The 13867-nt window shown below is 58.6% G+C and overlaps 1 protein-coding gene across 1 annotated transcript in view; it reads right to left on the reverse strand.

Annotated features, from left to right (window-relative positions):
* The window catches only part of ZC3H18 (zinc finger CCCH-type containing 18), a 40408-nt gene that overhangs the window by 19021 nt on the left and 7520 nt on the right, over positions 1-13867 (reverse strand). The window contains exons 2-8 of the mRNA XM_029926092.1: positions 13342-13426; positions 12559-12630; positions 5657-5805; positions 5247-5339; positions 4532-4689; positions 1168-1285; positions 1-29 (exon numbers count right to left, since the gene is read on the reverse strand). Of these exons, the coding sequence (XP_029781952.1) occupies positions 1-29; positions 1168-1285; positions 4532-4689; positions 5247-5339; positions 5657-5805; positions 12559-12630; positions 13342-13426 (704 nt within the window). The remainder of the gene's footprint in view (positions 30-1167; positions 1286-4531; positions 4690-5246; positions 5340-5656; positions 5806-12558; positions 12631-13341; positions 13427-13867) is intronic.

Raw genomic sequence — 13867 nt, forward strand, 5'->3', positions numbered from 1 at the left:
TTCTCCCGCTCGCGCTCGCGCTCCCGGTCCTGAAGCCAAACACACATGCTGGGTGGTGGCGCGGGCAGCGGGGTGGCCGCGGGGGCCATCTGACGCGCTGGCCCCGTCCCTGAGACCCTCTGGGCACGGCCATAGCTGGCGCGCCAGAGGCCGCCCGGGGACAGACGGGGTGCGGCGTCGCCCGCCTCCCCTCTCCGCCCCTCCTCCAGGGGGTGGACACGACCCAGCAGGCCGGCCTCTGCAGCCTGGGACACTGCGGGGCTCTGCTCCCGCTTTCCCAAGCACAGCCCTCGAGCACCTTCCCGAACAGTCGCCCAGCTCTCGTCCACCCGTCTGCTCTAACGTTCAAAGTCAGAACGAGACAAAGCCCAAATCACGGCACGAACATAGGATTCAGGCTTCAAGCAGCCTGTGACGTGATGAAGCGCGCCCCTGCCCTTCCGCGGGCCCCCAACCTTGGACGCAGTGGGGGACAGAGGCGATGGGCAGGGGCAAGGAGCCCCTGCCTGGCAGGCCACACCCGTGCCCGCGGCCCAGCCCCGCCGAGGGGCCTGCTCTGCCGGGGAGACGGGCACGGGGCGGCCACACAGGGGCTCCTCTCCACACACCCCGCCCCCACGGGTTCCCTGGGCAGTCACTTCCCTCGGGCCCTGAAAACTCACAACTGTGTCCCATTAGTCATGGGACAAAAAACGCTCAGCTTCGTCTCCCTGATCTCCCCACCTTCCTCGGGCTGCTCTCCCCATCACCCTGAGAACAGCAGGGACTAAGGGCTGATGCACGCCCATTCACAGAGACGCAGGGGCACAGAGGGGCTGGCACAGCCGGGAGGGGGGACCCTAAAGTGGTGAGGACAGCAGAGTCACAAATGGCACTGCTAGGGAACCTGAGGGGGTAACATGCTCAGGAGCGCAGAGCACAGTCCTGTGCAGACCTGGGTAAATAATCCAGTCGGCAAACCTGATCTTTACAAAACCAAGCGAGGCACGGACCTGAAGGGGGTCTGTTCAAACCACCCCCGATGGACTCTGCAGCCCCGGGCTGCTCCGCCGCCAACAGCCAACCTGGGCTTGAGGCCGGCACGCTCTGCCAGCACCACTAAACCACACAGGGTCCCACAGGGGAACAAGGCGGGTCGTGAGGAGCGGGCGTGGCCGGCACACTCACCCGGTAGGTGGGGTACGGCTCGGCCTCCGTGTACTGCACCCGGAAGTTCTCGTACTGCCCGCCCCGCCAGAAGCGCTCCATCTCGTAGTCGTAGTACGGGTCTGCGTAAGGCTCCAGTCTGAAAAGCAAGCAGGTAAAAGGCAACCCTTATCGCTTAGGAATATTAAGGCAAAAACACTACATCAAATGTTAGCAAACAGAATCCGACACCACATTAAGAAAATAAAATACGGTATGATTCAGTGGGATTTATTCCAGGAATTCAAGGATGAGTCAGGAGGAGGAAATCGTGACTATACCACACATAATAACGGACCTGAAAAGAAAAACCACATGGTAGGGTCGTACCTACGATGACAAACACCGCAGGGAACTAGAGACGACGCTTCTCTAACGAGACTGAACTCATAGACACACATCAGAACTAACGCCAGCCTCTCGCTTCATGGGAGCAGAGGGGCGACTCTGTAAGGCCGGGCGAAGGGGAGGCGGCCACGGCCCCAGATCCACCCACCGGCGGGACAGAGGCACGGCTGCCGCCATCAGACACAAGAAGCCAAGGGAGGCCGGGTGAGGAGGAAGAGGACCCGTGCCAATTAGATGGCGCCAGGCCCAGACCCCGGAGGCGCGGTCCGGCCAACCGGCAGCCAGAGGCCTGAGGAGCGAGACCGATGGCTCCAGGCACACAGACAGCCGGGGACCCTCTTTCATAGCAGCGAGAAGGGAGAAGCGCTGAGGAACAGAGAGCGCTGAACCGGAGAGGAGCAGAACCTACGTGAGAAGAGCTGTGACCTGCCCGGAAGACAGAGCGCATCTGACCACGCGACACGGGTCCTGGGCGTCGGCCGGAAGCCAGCACCCTGCACGGATGCACGAGCGTAGGGCAAGCCCAGTAAAAACACCGGTGAGCTTCCGTGTGTGGCTCAAGTGGCCCCGACCGCACAGGGAGGCCCAGGCGCGCCCGAGCAGCCGCGGCGACCACCCGGCCCTGCAGCCCTTCTCAGGGGGAGACCGACGCTCCGGAGACAGACGTTCGGTGCAGGAGCCTCCGCGGGGCCAGGCAGGCTTGTCAGCAGTGGGGAAGGGCCAAACAGTGACGGCTGGGAGGAAGGTAAGGCGATCCCACCTTATCCACTGACCCAGAGGACCTGCCCCGGGGGGTGCCCTGGGCCCCGACGTAAGCCCAATCACCAGACGGGCATTCTTTCAGGGACTTCCTGGCTCCGGACCAACTCTCCCCTTTGGGTGAGCTGGAGGGGGAAACCCAGGCACCCACACCCCGAAGAGGCTGCCAGCGAGCGTCTGGATGGTTTGAGAGCATCCAGCGAGCTGCGTTCTGGGAGGCGTCTCCCCGGCCTTGGCCAGGACCCCTGCAGACGGACTCACCCCAGGCTGGCTCTGCTGGAGGACAGGGCCCCCCGTCACCCCAACGGCCAGACATCTGCCTAAGCGTCTAAGCCCCACATCACTCAGGAGCTGCGGAGGCCCGGCCTGCGGCTAGACAGGAAGAGAGTGTGCGCCCAGGAGGCACCAACACCTTTCACCACCACCGAGGCCCTGGGAGAGATCCCTTCCCCAGGTTGTGAGGGCGTGTGCTCACTCAGAGGAGGGCCGTGCTCACAGACCCGTTCTTGGAGAACCGGGTAAGCAGCGTGTAAACAGCCTCTCCCGAGGGCCGGCTCGGAGCCTCAGGACGCAGCCGCCAGGGCCTCGGTCCTCGGGCAATGCAAGCAGCCAGGGAGCGGCGGCGGCGCCCATGCAGAGGAGGGAACTGATGAGGGCGCTGTCCCAGGACCCTGGCTCCCCCTCCCCCTTCGCAGGTGACAACATGGGGTCCGGTCTCCCTGCTCCCACACCCTCGCAGGCTCCGGGCGCATCCTCACACACCAGCCGCCTGCGCAGAGAGCACATCGCATCTTTGTGTTGTTTCTTTTTTTTAAAAGTAGGCTCCACACCTACTTGTGGGGTCTGAACTCATGCCCCGAGATCAGGAGTCATACGCACACTGAGCCTTATCACCCCAAGGTGACCTTTCTTTTTTTTTTTTTTTAGTGTGTATTTGTTTTGGGGGCAGGGGCAGACGGAGAGGATGACACAGAATCCGAAGCAGCTCCAGGCTCTGAGCTGTCAGCACAGAGCCCGACGCAGGGCTCGAACCCACGAACTGTGAGATCAGAACCTGAGCCGAAGCTGGACGCTTAGCCGAATGTGCCCCCCAGGGTGACATTTCCTAATACCTGGTGTGCGTGAGGGCCCACGAGGTGGCAGGCGTGTGGAAACAGGATCCTTACCAAGTGATCCTGTTACACAAGTGAGTTCCAGACCACGGTACAGAGAAGACACCGGCTTCCTTGTGCTGCCTCCTCTCAGGGGGCTTCTCTCGGACTCCCGAATGGGTAGCCCTTCCCCACAATGCCAGAACCTGACCACACTAAGGGCACAGGGTGCCACGACCCTTGAGATCAGACAGGGAGCCCAGGCCCCCAGAACAGAAGTCCACAACTCTCAAACCTCAGTGGGTGGGCATCAGAATCATCCAGAAGGCCTGTTAGCAGCCAGCTGGGCTCCACCCTCCCTGGACACTCTGATAGACCCTGGTGGTGCTGTGGGTCCAGGGGCCAGACCTGGCCTCAGCCCCTGCCCTCCCCCGGCACACACCCCCCTGCACGCCCACACCCCGGGTCCTCACGCTCGCCAGGCCGCAGGCGCAGGGTGGAGGCTCCAAGCCACTTCGTCCAGTGCTCAGAGGAAGCGTGCTCAGAGCACCCTCTGGGCCAGTCTCCCTGGCGCCGCGACTCTGTGCTTGCCCCGAGCCCGGCGGGACAGGGTCCTCACCTGCACTCCCACAAGAAAGGTGTGAGGGCCCACAGCCCATGGCAGTGGCCGCTTGGGAGAGCCGCTGACCCCTGAGGGGAGCGGGACAACACCGGCCGGCCCCCCAGGGGAGGCGCAGGGGAGAGAGCCCCGAGACCCTGCAGCCGAGCCCACGCCCTCTCTACCAGGCCAGCGACAAGCTGTCTCCGAAAAGAAACAACGGAGAGCAATGAAAAGTGTCACACATGCCGAGTTCCTGGACTCTGGTGACAACTTCACGGGTTTTGCCGGCCGCCAGGAGACCGAGGGGAGGGGGGGAAGGCAGGTGGCTGCGGCCGGCGCCTCCTTCCTGGCGCAGAACGCCCAGGTGGCCAGCGCAGAGCGCCTAACTCGATCCAGGGAGGCCGTCTGAGCCGAGGATGGGGACGGGCAGGGGCAGGCGGGGCCCCCCCAAAGCCGGGGCCGGGGCCGGGCAGGTGTGGTCCCCTGAGGCCCGCACGGCGGGGGACAGCTGCGCTCTCCCTCGGGGGGGAAGGAGGAGGTTCCTTACACGGTGTCCCGGACGTCCCTCGTGATCCGGTAATTCCAATCCCGGAAAACTTCATTTTCCTTGTCAAACTCCCGTTCGTCTTCGCCGATGGTCACCGTAAACCTCTTCTCTTCGAAATCGGGCTCCTGTTCTTTTCGGATGGTTGCTTTTTTTAAAACCTACCGTTGTAAGAAGGAAAAAGTCAGCACCAGTGGGTGTCAGGAAAGGTGCGGGCGAGCTGGTCCCGAGCCGACCCCAGCGCCCCCGCCTGGGCGGCAGAAGCGGCCGAGTGGCTCGGGGCCTGGGGCGAGCAGGACAGGCCTGCCAGGCAGTGCGGCGGCGCTCGCTCACTGTCCCCCCTCCGGACAGCCAGCCACTTCCTGAGCCAGGGAGCCCCAGATCTCGAGCGTGGAGAGGAAGGGGAGAGGCTCCGGGGTGGGGGTGGGCTGTGTGCTGAGCCAGGCGGGGAGTAGTTTGGTTCTATTCTGTCACCTCGCTGGACAGAAAGTGAAGTGGGGGCTCAGAGAGCACACGCCCGATGGCCGGCAGGAGGGAGGGAGGAGGGCACGGGCGAACACCGGCGGACTAGCGCGCCTTGGACAGACCGACAGCGCTTTCCTAACTCTCAGGAAAGAGCTCCCTCACTTGGGGACTTTTCTGAGTTTCCAGCCGTGGCCTCTGAGTCACAGCAACGCCGCGCGCGCTCAGGAACTGTCCTCGCGGGCCCTCAGCGTACCTCCTTCGCGTGCCGGAGTCCTCGCTCCCAGGCGCTCTCCGTGGGGGGCTCCGGGGGGGGTGGAGGCAAAATCTCATCAACTACGGGCCCGCCCTATTACAAAACAAGACGGGAAAAGTTGAGGAAGCAGGCAAAACTTTAAAATCTACAAAGACATGGAGCAAAACCACCAGCGAGGTTACTGGCCACACACCACCAGCTCTCCAGGCCTCAGTCTGGCCCTGGACCTACTGCCCTCAATCTAGAGCTACCTCGTCATGGAGACGTGGAAGCATCTGGAAGGCGACCTAGTGACCGTGAGGTCACAGAAGCGCCTTCCATCCAGGCACACTGACGGGCTGTGAGCGGAAGACTCGGAGAGCCCGGCTGTCCCGCTCGCTGGCAGTGAGAGACAAGAGGCGTCCACGCACCCAAGGGTTGGCAGGCATCAGCGGGTGAGGTCCAAGAGGAGGGGCACCGTTAGGCGGGAAAGGCTCGGCTTTGGTGATTAAGGAATAGTTGCCCTTGTCGTTGACTCCAGGGTGTATAAACCTGCAGTTCATCCCCCACGTGCAGTTCCCTGTGGAGACAATAGGCGGTCAGAAAGGGGACGGAACCGCGACACAGAGGGCCGGCCTCCTGCCCGAGTGGCCCGCGGCAGCTCCGGGAGCGGCGGCCTCACTGGGGGCCTGAGCAGTGCCTCGCAGGGGGCCCTCGCCACCCCACAGGCCGCGGTTCCCTGCGTCCGCCCGGGCCCAGAGTCCGGCAGCGGTGGTGGCAGGGTCACAGTGCAGAGCGGGCTGCCCCGGCTGTCTGCGCACCTGAACTGAGCACAGCAAACACTACCGCCCGTACCTCCACCTTCACGCGCACATGCTCGCCCACATGCAAACGCGCTCCTGCGGGCGGGCCTGGACGGGACCCCAGGCTGAGGGGCGTCCCGAGAGGGGCTGCGGTCTTGCGGTGGAAGAAACACAGCCCTGTCCCTAAGTCACTGCGTGAGCAGCTCATTTCCCCCTAAAAACAGCAAAGTCCGAGAGCTCCCCGATCACAGGCAGCCCCGGGTCTCCTGCTCGGACGCCACGGCACCCCAGGAAGGGCCGCAGGGGCGCGTGCGGGACCCTAACTCATCCCAACTCAAGGAAGCACGTGCGCCGAGACAGCCGTCACGGAGAAGCAGCAAATGATCAGAACTGTGCCTGTCTGTCCCCGGGCGTCTGTGCCAGCTCCGCACACCTGCATTTCCCCCACCGAAGCCTCACATTCCATTTCAGGACATTTCTGGACTTAACACATGTATTAAAGAGAAAACACAGGGGCGCCTGGGTGGCTCAGTCGGTTGAGCCTCCGACTTCGGCTCAGGTCCGATCTCACGTTCGTGGGTTCGAGCCCCGCGTCAGGCTCTGTGCTGACAGCTGGCTCAGAGCCTGGAGCCTGCTTCCGGTTCTGTGTCTCCTTCTCTCTCTGCCCCTCCCCCTCTGATGCTGTGTCTCTCTCTGTATCAAAAAAAAATGAAACATTAAAAAAAAATTAAGAAAAAAAAGAGAAAACACAGAGACCACTGTAATGATCTGGGTGCTTATACAAAACGTCATCTTTTCGAATTACCCAGTGATAGACACCAGGGTTGGTCAAGGAAACTCTAAGTTTTCGGAGCAGAAGGCAAGAAGGCCACATTTTAATTTTATCAGTGAATCAATCACTTTTTAAGACTTTAATTTTGGGGGGTACCCAGCTGGGTCAGTGGACTATGCAACTCTAGATCTCGGGGTCTTGAGTTCGAGCTCTACATTGGGTATGGAGAACACACTGAAAAAACTTAAAAAATAAAAATTTAACTTTTTGAACAGGTAGCATGTATACAAGCTCAAAAATATAGCATACAATATCTAAAAGGTTTAAAAACGTTTTCGGCCAGTTAACATGTAGTTTAAATTTAAACCATCTTTTAATACATATTCAATTTTTTTAAATGTCTACATATTTTGAATGAGAGAGAGGGAGGGAGAGAGCCCCAAGCAGGCTCCGTCCGCACTGTCAGCACAGAGCCTGATGTGCGGCTCGATCCCACGAACCGTGAGATCCTGGCCTGAGCCAACTCAAGAATCAGATGCTCAACTGACCGAGCCACCCAGGGGCCCCTATATTCACTTTTAAATGTGATATTTCATTTGAATGTTTCTGTCAATAGAACATATTTTTTCTTGAACAAGTTGAAGAGAACTAATCATTTGATATTTAGAAAAAGCTAACTTTACCTTTTAAACATCACGAATATTTTAACTTGTATCAGCCAACTTAATATAACATATTGATCTAAATTAAATGTAAAATAAAGTATGTTTAAATTACTTCTCTGGAAATGTGAAAATGACTACCTTTTAAAATTATTTTTTTAAATATTTTTGAGAGAGAGCAAGCATGAGCAGGGGAGGAGCAGAGAGAGGGGGGACAAAGGATCTGAAGCAGGCTCTGCCCTGACAGCAGTGAGCCTGACGTGGGGCTTGAACTCACGGACTGTGAGATCATGACATGAGCCAGTCGGACGCTTAACCGATGGAGCCGCCTAAGTGCCCCTCACTTTTAAAATTCTTAAGAGTGTTTGAGAGATTACACAAAAGTCAGAGTTTGGGAAATATTACACTACAGGGGCTCAAAATCCGAGTCTCCGATGTGTTATGAAAAATAGCTATTTTTAAAATATGGATATGATCATTTTTTTCTTTCTGTAAACCTCTTCTTTTAATGTTTGTTTTGAGAGCGCGAGCAAGAGCGGGAGGGGAGGGAGAGAAGGAGGACGAGGGGCAGAGAGAGGAGACAGAGAACCCTGAGCGGGCTCCGTGTCATCAGTGTCGAGTCTGACCCGGGGCCCGAGCCCGCGAGCTCGGAGATCACAGTGTGAGCTGAAATCAAGAGTCGGATGCTTCCCCGACGGAGCCGCTCAGGCCTTCTCCGTTTTGCAAACCTCTGGAACCCTGCCATTAAACAGAAGACGGCGGTGAGCCTGCTGCTCACTGTGCTGTGACGTCCTGCTGCGGCCGAAGCAGGTGAGGAAAACGCAGCCCGTGTGGAGACGCAGCTGGGGGGGGGGGGGAGACTCTCGAGTTCTTGATGCGACACCGACCTGCACAAGGGAGGCTTCCCAGCCGCCGGCGGCCGCTTCCCACTGTGCTCCTGAGGCCCAGGGTCTCTCTCGACCGCGAGGGGCCCTTCTGCCCAGACAGGGTCTTGGAACACCGTGCAACGGTCACTCGGAAAAGTCACTGATCACCGTGGGTGGGGACTCAGTCTCTCCAAGGCTCCGATTCCCACCTGAGAGCCCAAACCTCGTCATCAGCATCGGCCGCCGTCAGCTGCTGTCCGGAGGCGGCAGGCTCTGCTCCGTTCTGAGGACGTTGGGTTCCGGGTCCCGGTGCCCGTCTCCGCGAGGCCAGGGGCCCAGCTCACGCGCGCACCTCACGCGCGCTCCCGGAGGGGACACCTGCGCCTCGGTGGGCACGGCAGAGGGCCCGGGGAGCACTTCCCAGCTCGTCTGGCTCGGCGTGGGAAGACAGGTGGTGCGGACCTCGGGGTCTCGTGGGGCGATGGGTGTGACGTGACTGGATCGTGTGACAGCCGCACGACTTGGTAAGTGTAATAAAAATCACTGAATTGCATGCTTAAAACAGGGAAATTTTCTGGCATGGAAATTACACCTCAATAAACTTTTTTTTTTCAGAGACCTATTCTCAAGCATAAAATCACTCTTCCTGATCTATGGCAGGAACCACTAAATGAAACTGCTGCCGCCACTCCGGGAGCACGGGGCCAGGGCTGCAAGTAACCTCAGCATCACGGTAGCTTTGACCTCAGAGTCCCTGGAGAAGAGTCTCAAGAAGTGCTAGGGGTTCACAGGCCACATTTTAAGACCTGCTGCTTTAAAGATAAAAGAGAACACAGAGATTCCAAAGTGGGCAGCAGGTGGTTCTTCAAGAAGGGCGTCCCCCTTCAAACGGCCAACATGCACCGATCACCATGGAAACGAAAATCACAACCACGAGACAGCGCCTCACACCCACTAGGATGCCCACTATCAAACAGCCGGAAAACACTCAGTGTAGGTGAGGCGGCCGCAGGGCACCGCAAGGAGGCTCCGCAAGGAACGAAGAAGAAAACCACCACGTGACTCAGCAATGCCGCCTCCGGGCGCAGCCCCGCGACGCCAGGGCCAGGCCTTGAAGACACCGATGTTCGCAGCAGCCCCACGACGGGGAGACACCCAGTGTCCGCCGTCACGTGAGGAGATAAACGAAATGTAGTGAACACGCAGTGGAGGCCCAACCTTGGGAAGAAAGGGAGTTCTGACACGTGCTAAGACACCGGGGAGCCCCGAGGACACACTGCTAAGTGAAATGAGGCCGCCACATAAGGACAAATACTGTACCCATCTGGGGGAGGGGGAAGCTCCTGGTTAGTGGCTACACAGCTCCAGTCTCACAAGACGAAGGATCTTAGACATGACGGTGGTGATGGCCGCGGTGTGAATGTGCTCCGAGCCACAGGACCGTACACTTAAAAGGAGTTATGATGCCTGGGTCCGACTTCGGCTCAGGTCATGATCTCACGGTTCGCGGTTTCGAGCCCCGTGTCAGGCTCTGTGCTGACAGCTTGGAGCCTGGAGCCTGCTTTGGATTCTCTGTCTCCCTCTCTCTCTGATCCTGCCCTGCTCGTGTTCCCATCAAAAAACAAAAAAAAAAAAAACCAAAAAAAACAAAAAACAACAACAACATAAAAAAATTATGATGGTAAAATTTTACATTAGGTGTATTTTACCAAATTGTGCGCTAGGGAGTGAGTAAGGGGGAGAGAGTGAGAGGGTGAGGGAGGGAGGGAGGGAGGGAGGGAGGGAGGGAAGGGGGGAGAGGGAGAGAGAGAGAGAGAGAGAGAGAGGGAGAGAGAGAGAAACAGGAAGAGCAGAGACCAGGCGGTCGGGCCCACAGAACAGGCTGGCCCAAAGAGAAACCCAAAGTAGAACATAGTTTACGGAAAATGTCGTTTACACTGTTGCGGGTAGAACTTCCTGTCTCGATGATTTAACATAAATACACTAGAGGTAAAAACATATCATTACCAAAGTACTGGTGCTTAAAGATGTTTCCATTTATATTCCTAAGTACATTTTGTTGCCAATGGTCACAAATATCAGTGTATTCATTTGGGAAATGGATTAATCTGTGGGTATCTTTTAATAGAAATAGAACTAACTTTCTTAAGAAGAAATTTCAAACTGCAATATAACTTACATGCCGTGACATGTCCCAATCTAAAGCGTACAATCTGGCGGGTTTGAGCGTACGTGCCCCAAGTTGTTCAACTGTCATCCTAGAAGGAAACCCTGTCGGGAGCCACCGGCCACCCCCGCCCGGCCCCTCACTCGGTAGCGGCGAAGCCAGTCCCTGCCTCCATGGGTCTACGCTGGACAGCGGGCACTCGACGAGGCCCTGTGGTCTGGCTTCTCTCGCCTGGCAGGACGTCCTGGAAGCTCGCCCGGCCGCGGGACCCGCACTCCGCCCTCTGGCGGCTGAGTGACGCTCCACCGGACAGACAGACCTCACTGCGTCTAGCCATTTCTGAACCGACAGACACTTGCTGGTTATTCTGAACACTGCTGTTATGAACACTTATGCACAAGTTTTGTGTAGACATGTTTTCATCTCTCTTGGATAGAGACCAAGAAGCAGAATCAATGGGGTCTCGCAGGGTCCCACGTGCTCGGGCCTCAGGAGCCGCCAGACTCTTCCGGCAGCTGCACCAGGTCACGTCCCCACCAGCAGGCTGTGAAGGTCCCATTTCTCCACATCTTCGTCAAATGCGACAAACTCCGTTTTATTTTTAAAGGGACTTCCTCTTGCTCCTGGACAGACTTATGTGGATTCACCTCAATTTAACACCAAGCTTATAAATTGCTGGTAAGCGAATACATTTTCACCCAAAACTTTCTACCCACCCCTGCAAAAAAAAAAAAAAAGCAGCGAGAGGTGCTGTGGCACCCCCAAACACTCAGCCGCTGCTTCTCACGCTGTAGGTGGCCCACTGCTCCGCGGAATAACTCGGCATTCCAGGGGGAACGGTAAACATACACCCCAAAACGGGCCAACACAAACATGCTGGTCCAGCTGCCAAGAAGGCCGGGTGCCGCGAGCCTGATTTCCGCGAGAGCCCCGCGCGCCGGCCTGGGTCCCTGAAACCCACGCCGAGCGCCCTGGAGGCTGCCCTCCCTCCCCTGGGGCGCGGCCCTGCGGTCATCCATGCCCTGTGCCTCCCGCTCGTCATCGGTCTGTGTGCCTGTGATGAACTCTGGAGGCGACCTCAGCGCTGTGACCCCGCAGCCCCTGGGCCGGAGCCTCGGGGGGAGCCCCCCGCTAGTCCTGATGGGCCGGCCAGGTTCTCAACAGTCTGACAAAGGTGCCGGCTGGAGGTGACGGCACGTGCATCCATGCGGGGACACGTGTCTCCTTGTTAGGGGTTCCAGAGGTGGACGCACATCAGTTATTCCCATGTAATTACGGAAAAGAGGTCTTCCGCTTAAACTTTTCTGAAATATTGATATTTCAAATCCCATAGCTTGTAAAGAGCTGTTAAGAATTTACTCTCTAAGAGACACCACACACGCACGTGCGTCCTAGGGTGACTATGCCGTCCACGAGACAGCCGGCAGCCGCCCTCCTGAGGACAGCACGTGCTGCACAGCGGACCCATGACATGCACTTGGGGCGCCCTCGGTCGGTTAAACGTCTGACTCTCGATTTCGGCTCAGGTCATGATCTCAGATCTCACGGTTCGGGAGTGGAGCCTGCGTGGGCGTCTCTCTCCTCCCCCAGCTCTGTCCCCCGCCCCCCCCCCCCCGCCCTGCTCTCTCTCTCTCTCAAAATAAAGAAACTTGAAAAAAACAAACCAAACCCAAACCACGCAGGTCAACAGCAAAGGCCAGGAGCACACGCCCCGAGGAGCGAGCTGACCTGGGTCCCAGTGCACTGGTGCCTCGGTTCCCGTGCACCCTCTGCGTCACGTCCCCCTGGGTCTAGGGAGAGGGTCCTTCGGGGACCAGTCATGCACAGAACGTGTCTTCTTGGTAAGACGGGACTCCACCGTGCCCCTCCCATCACCCCCACCCTGCTCCCCGCGACCCGCAAAGCTCCTGTGAGCCTCATGGAGCGCCACTAAGAACCGGGACGCACAGCCGCTCTCTGCCCCTCAGAGCCTCCCCCCCTCCTTCGGGCTTCACATCAGTATTCTGGATTCAGGAGAAAGAAGTCTGGCCTCCGGAGCAGAGTGAATCCCGTGTACTCTGTACCTTTAACCTGGCCTCTGACTGGGATGGAATGTGATATTGGTGGAAGAGGAGAGGACAGTGCTGTCCCAACATCTGGAAGAGAAGTACAGGAAGCTCTTGTGAAACTCAGAGCGCACACTCGGGCCGGGCCGGCGAGCAGGGGCGCCCGGGGCCAGCGAGGCCGAGACGGCGGCAGGCCTCCTCCTACCTGGGCGAGGAGGCGGCGGACCCACGAGGGCCGAGCCCGCACTAGCGCCGCCCAGGGCAGGAGCCCGCGGACAGGGCTTCTTGCGCCTCTTCAGGTCACCCCTGCTCTGTCTGCCACCTGGCACAGCCACTTGGCCGCACCATCCACCGTCCAGGAGGGAGCGGCCTTGCTGCGACCAGAGGCTAGGCTATCCCTTTGCTATTTAGAAATCCATTCCAAATGAGGGATGGACTTGTTACGTTTAGCAAGCAGGCAGCGACTGTCCGTGCAGAGGTGGGGCGTGTCACGCGGGGCCTGGGGCATGGGCCTTAGGAAAGGACTGCGCGTACACAGGACAGACACTGCCCGTCACGGCTGCGGCTCTGCTGTCACGGAGGTCCTGGAGCCACAAAGTGAAAACGGCCAGGCCGGCCCCTCCAAGTCAGCCAAGTGAGGGGAGGACCAACAGAGGATGGCGCCACCACAGCCCCAGCCCCGGCCACGACCTGGCCCCAAGAACAGCCCTGCACCGGCTCCCGGGCTCCGGGCAAGGCCAGGCCACCACCACAGTCCCAGGAAAAGCCAAGACCACACAAGTTGGCGCCACCGACAATTACCTTTCATGAAGAATCGGCAGGTGGGACGCGGCCTCACCTTCCTGTCACTGGGGTCCTTTACTTCGCCCTCCTCCAGATCATCATCCTGAAACAGAGGACAATGCGACTTAAAAGGGAATCACCGTGGCGAGAGGCGAGAGGCAGGAGGCGGGAGGGCACCCACAGGCACTCTGCCCCAGGCCAGAGGCGTCTTCACGGGACTGCCGGCTCAGCGGTTCCCACACGGTTTCCGAGCCCGCACGGGGAAGGCCGGAGCCCCTCTGCAAGACCAGGGCCCCTCACGAAACGCTGAGTAAAAGCGCTCCGTGACGCACGTGATGCTCCACACAAAGCAGGCTTCAGCGTATTCCCTGCATTAGCAGGAAATGGCTATACTTCATGTTTTCAGTACTTTGTGCGTTTTAAGCAGTATTTATAGGGGTGCCTGGGGGGCTCAGTCAGTTAAGTGTCCGATTTTGGCTCAGGTCATAATGTCACGGTTCATGAGTTCGAGCCCCACGTCAGGTTCTGTGCTGACAGCTCAGAG

The sequence above is a fragment of the Suricata suricatta genome, chromosome 16 (assembly GCF_006229205.1).
Source record: "Suricata suricatta isolate VVHF042 chromosome 16, meerkat_22Aug2017_6uvM2_HiC, whole genome shotgun sequence".
Taxonomy (NCBI): domain Eukaryota; kingdom Metazoa; phylum Chordata; class Mammalia; order Carnivora; family Herpestidae; genus Suricata; species Suricata suricatta.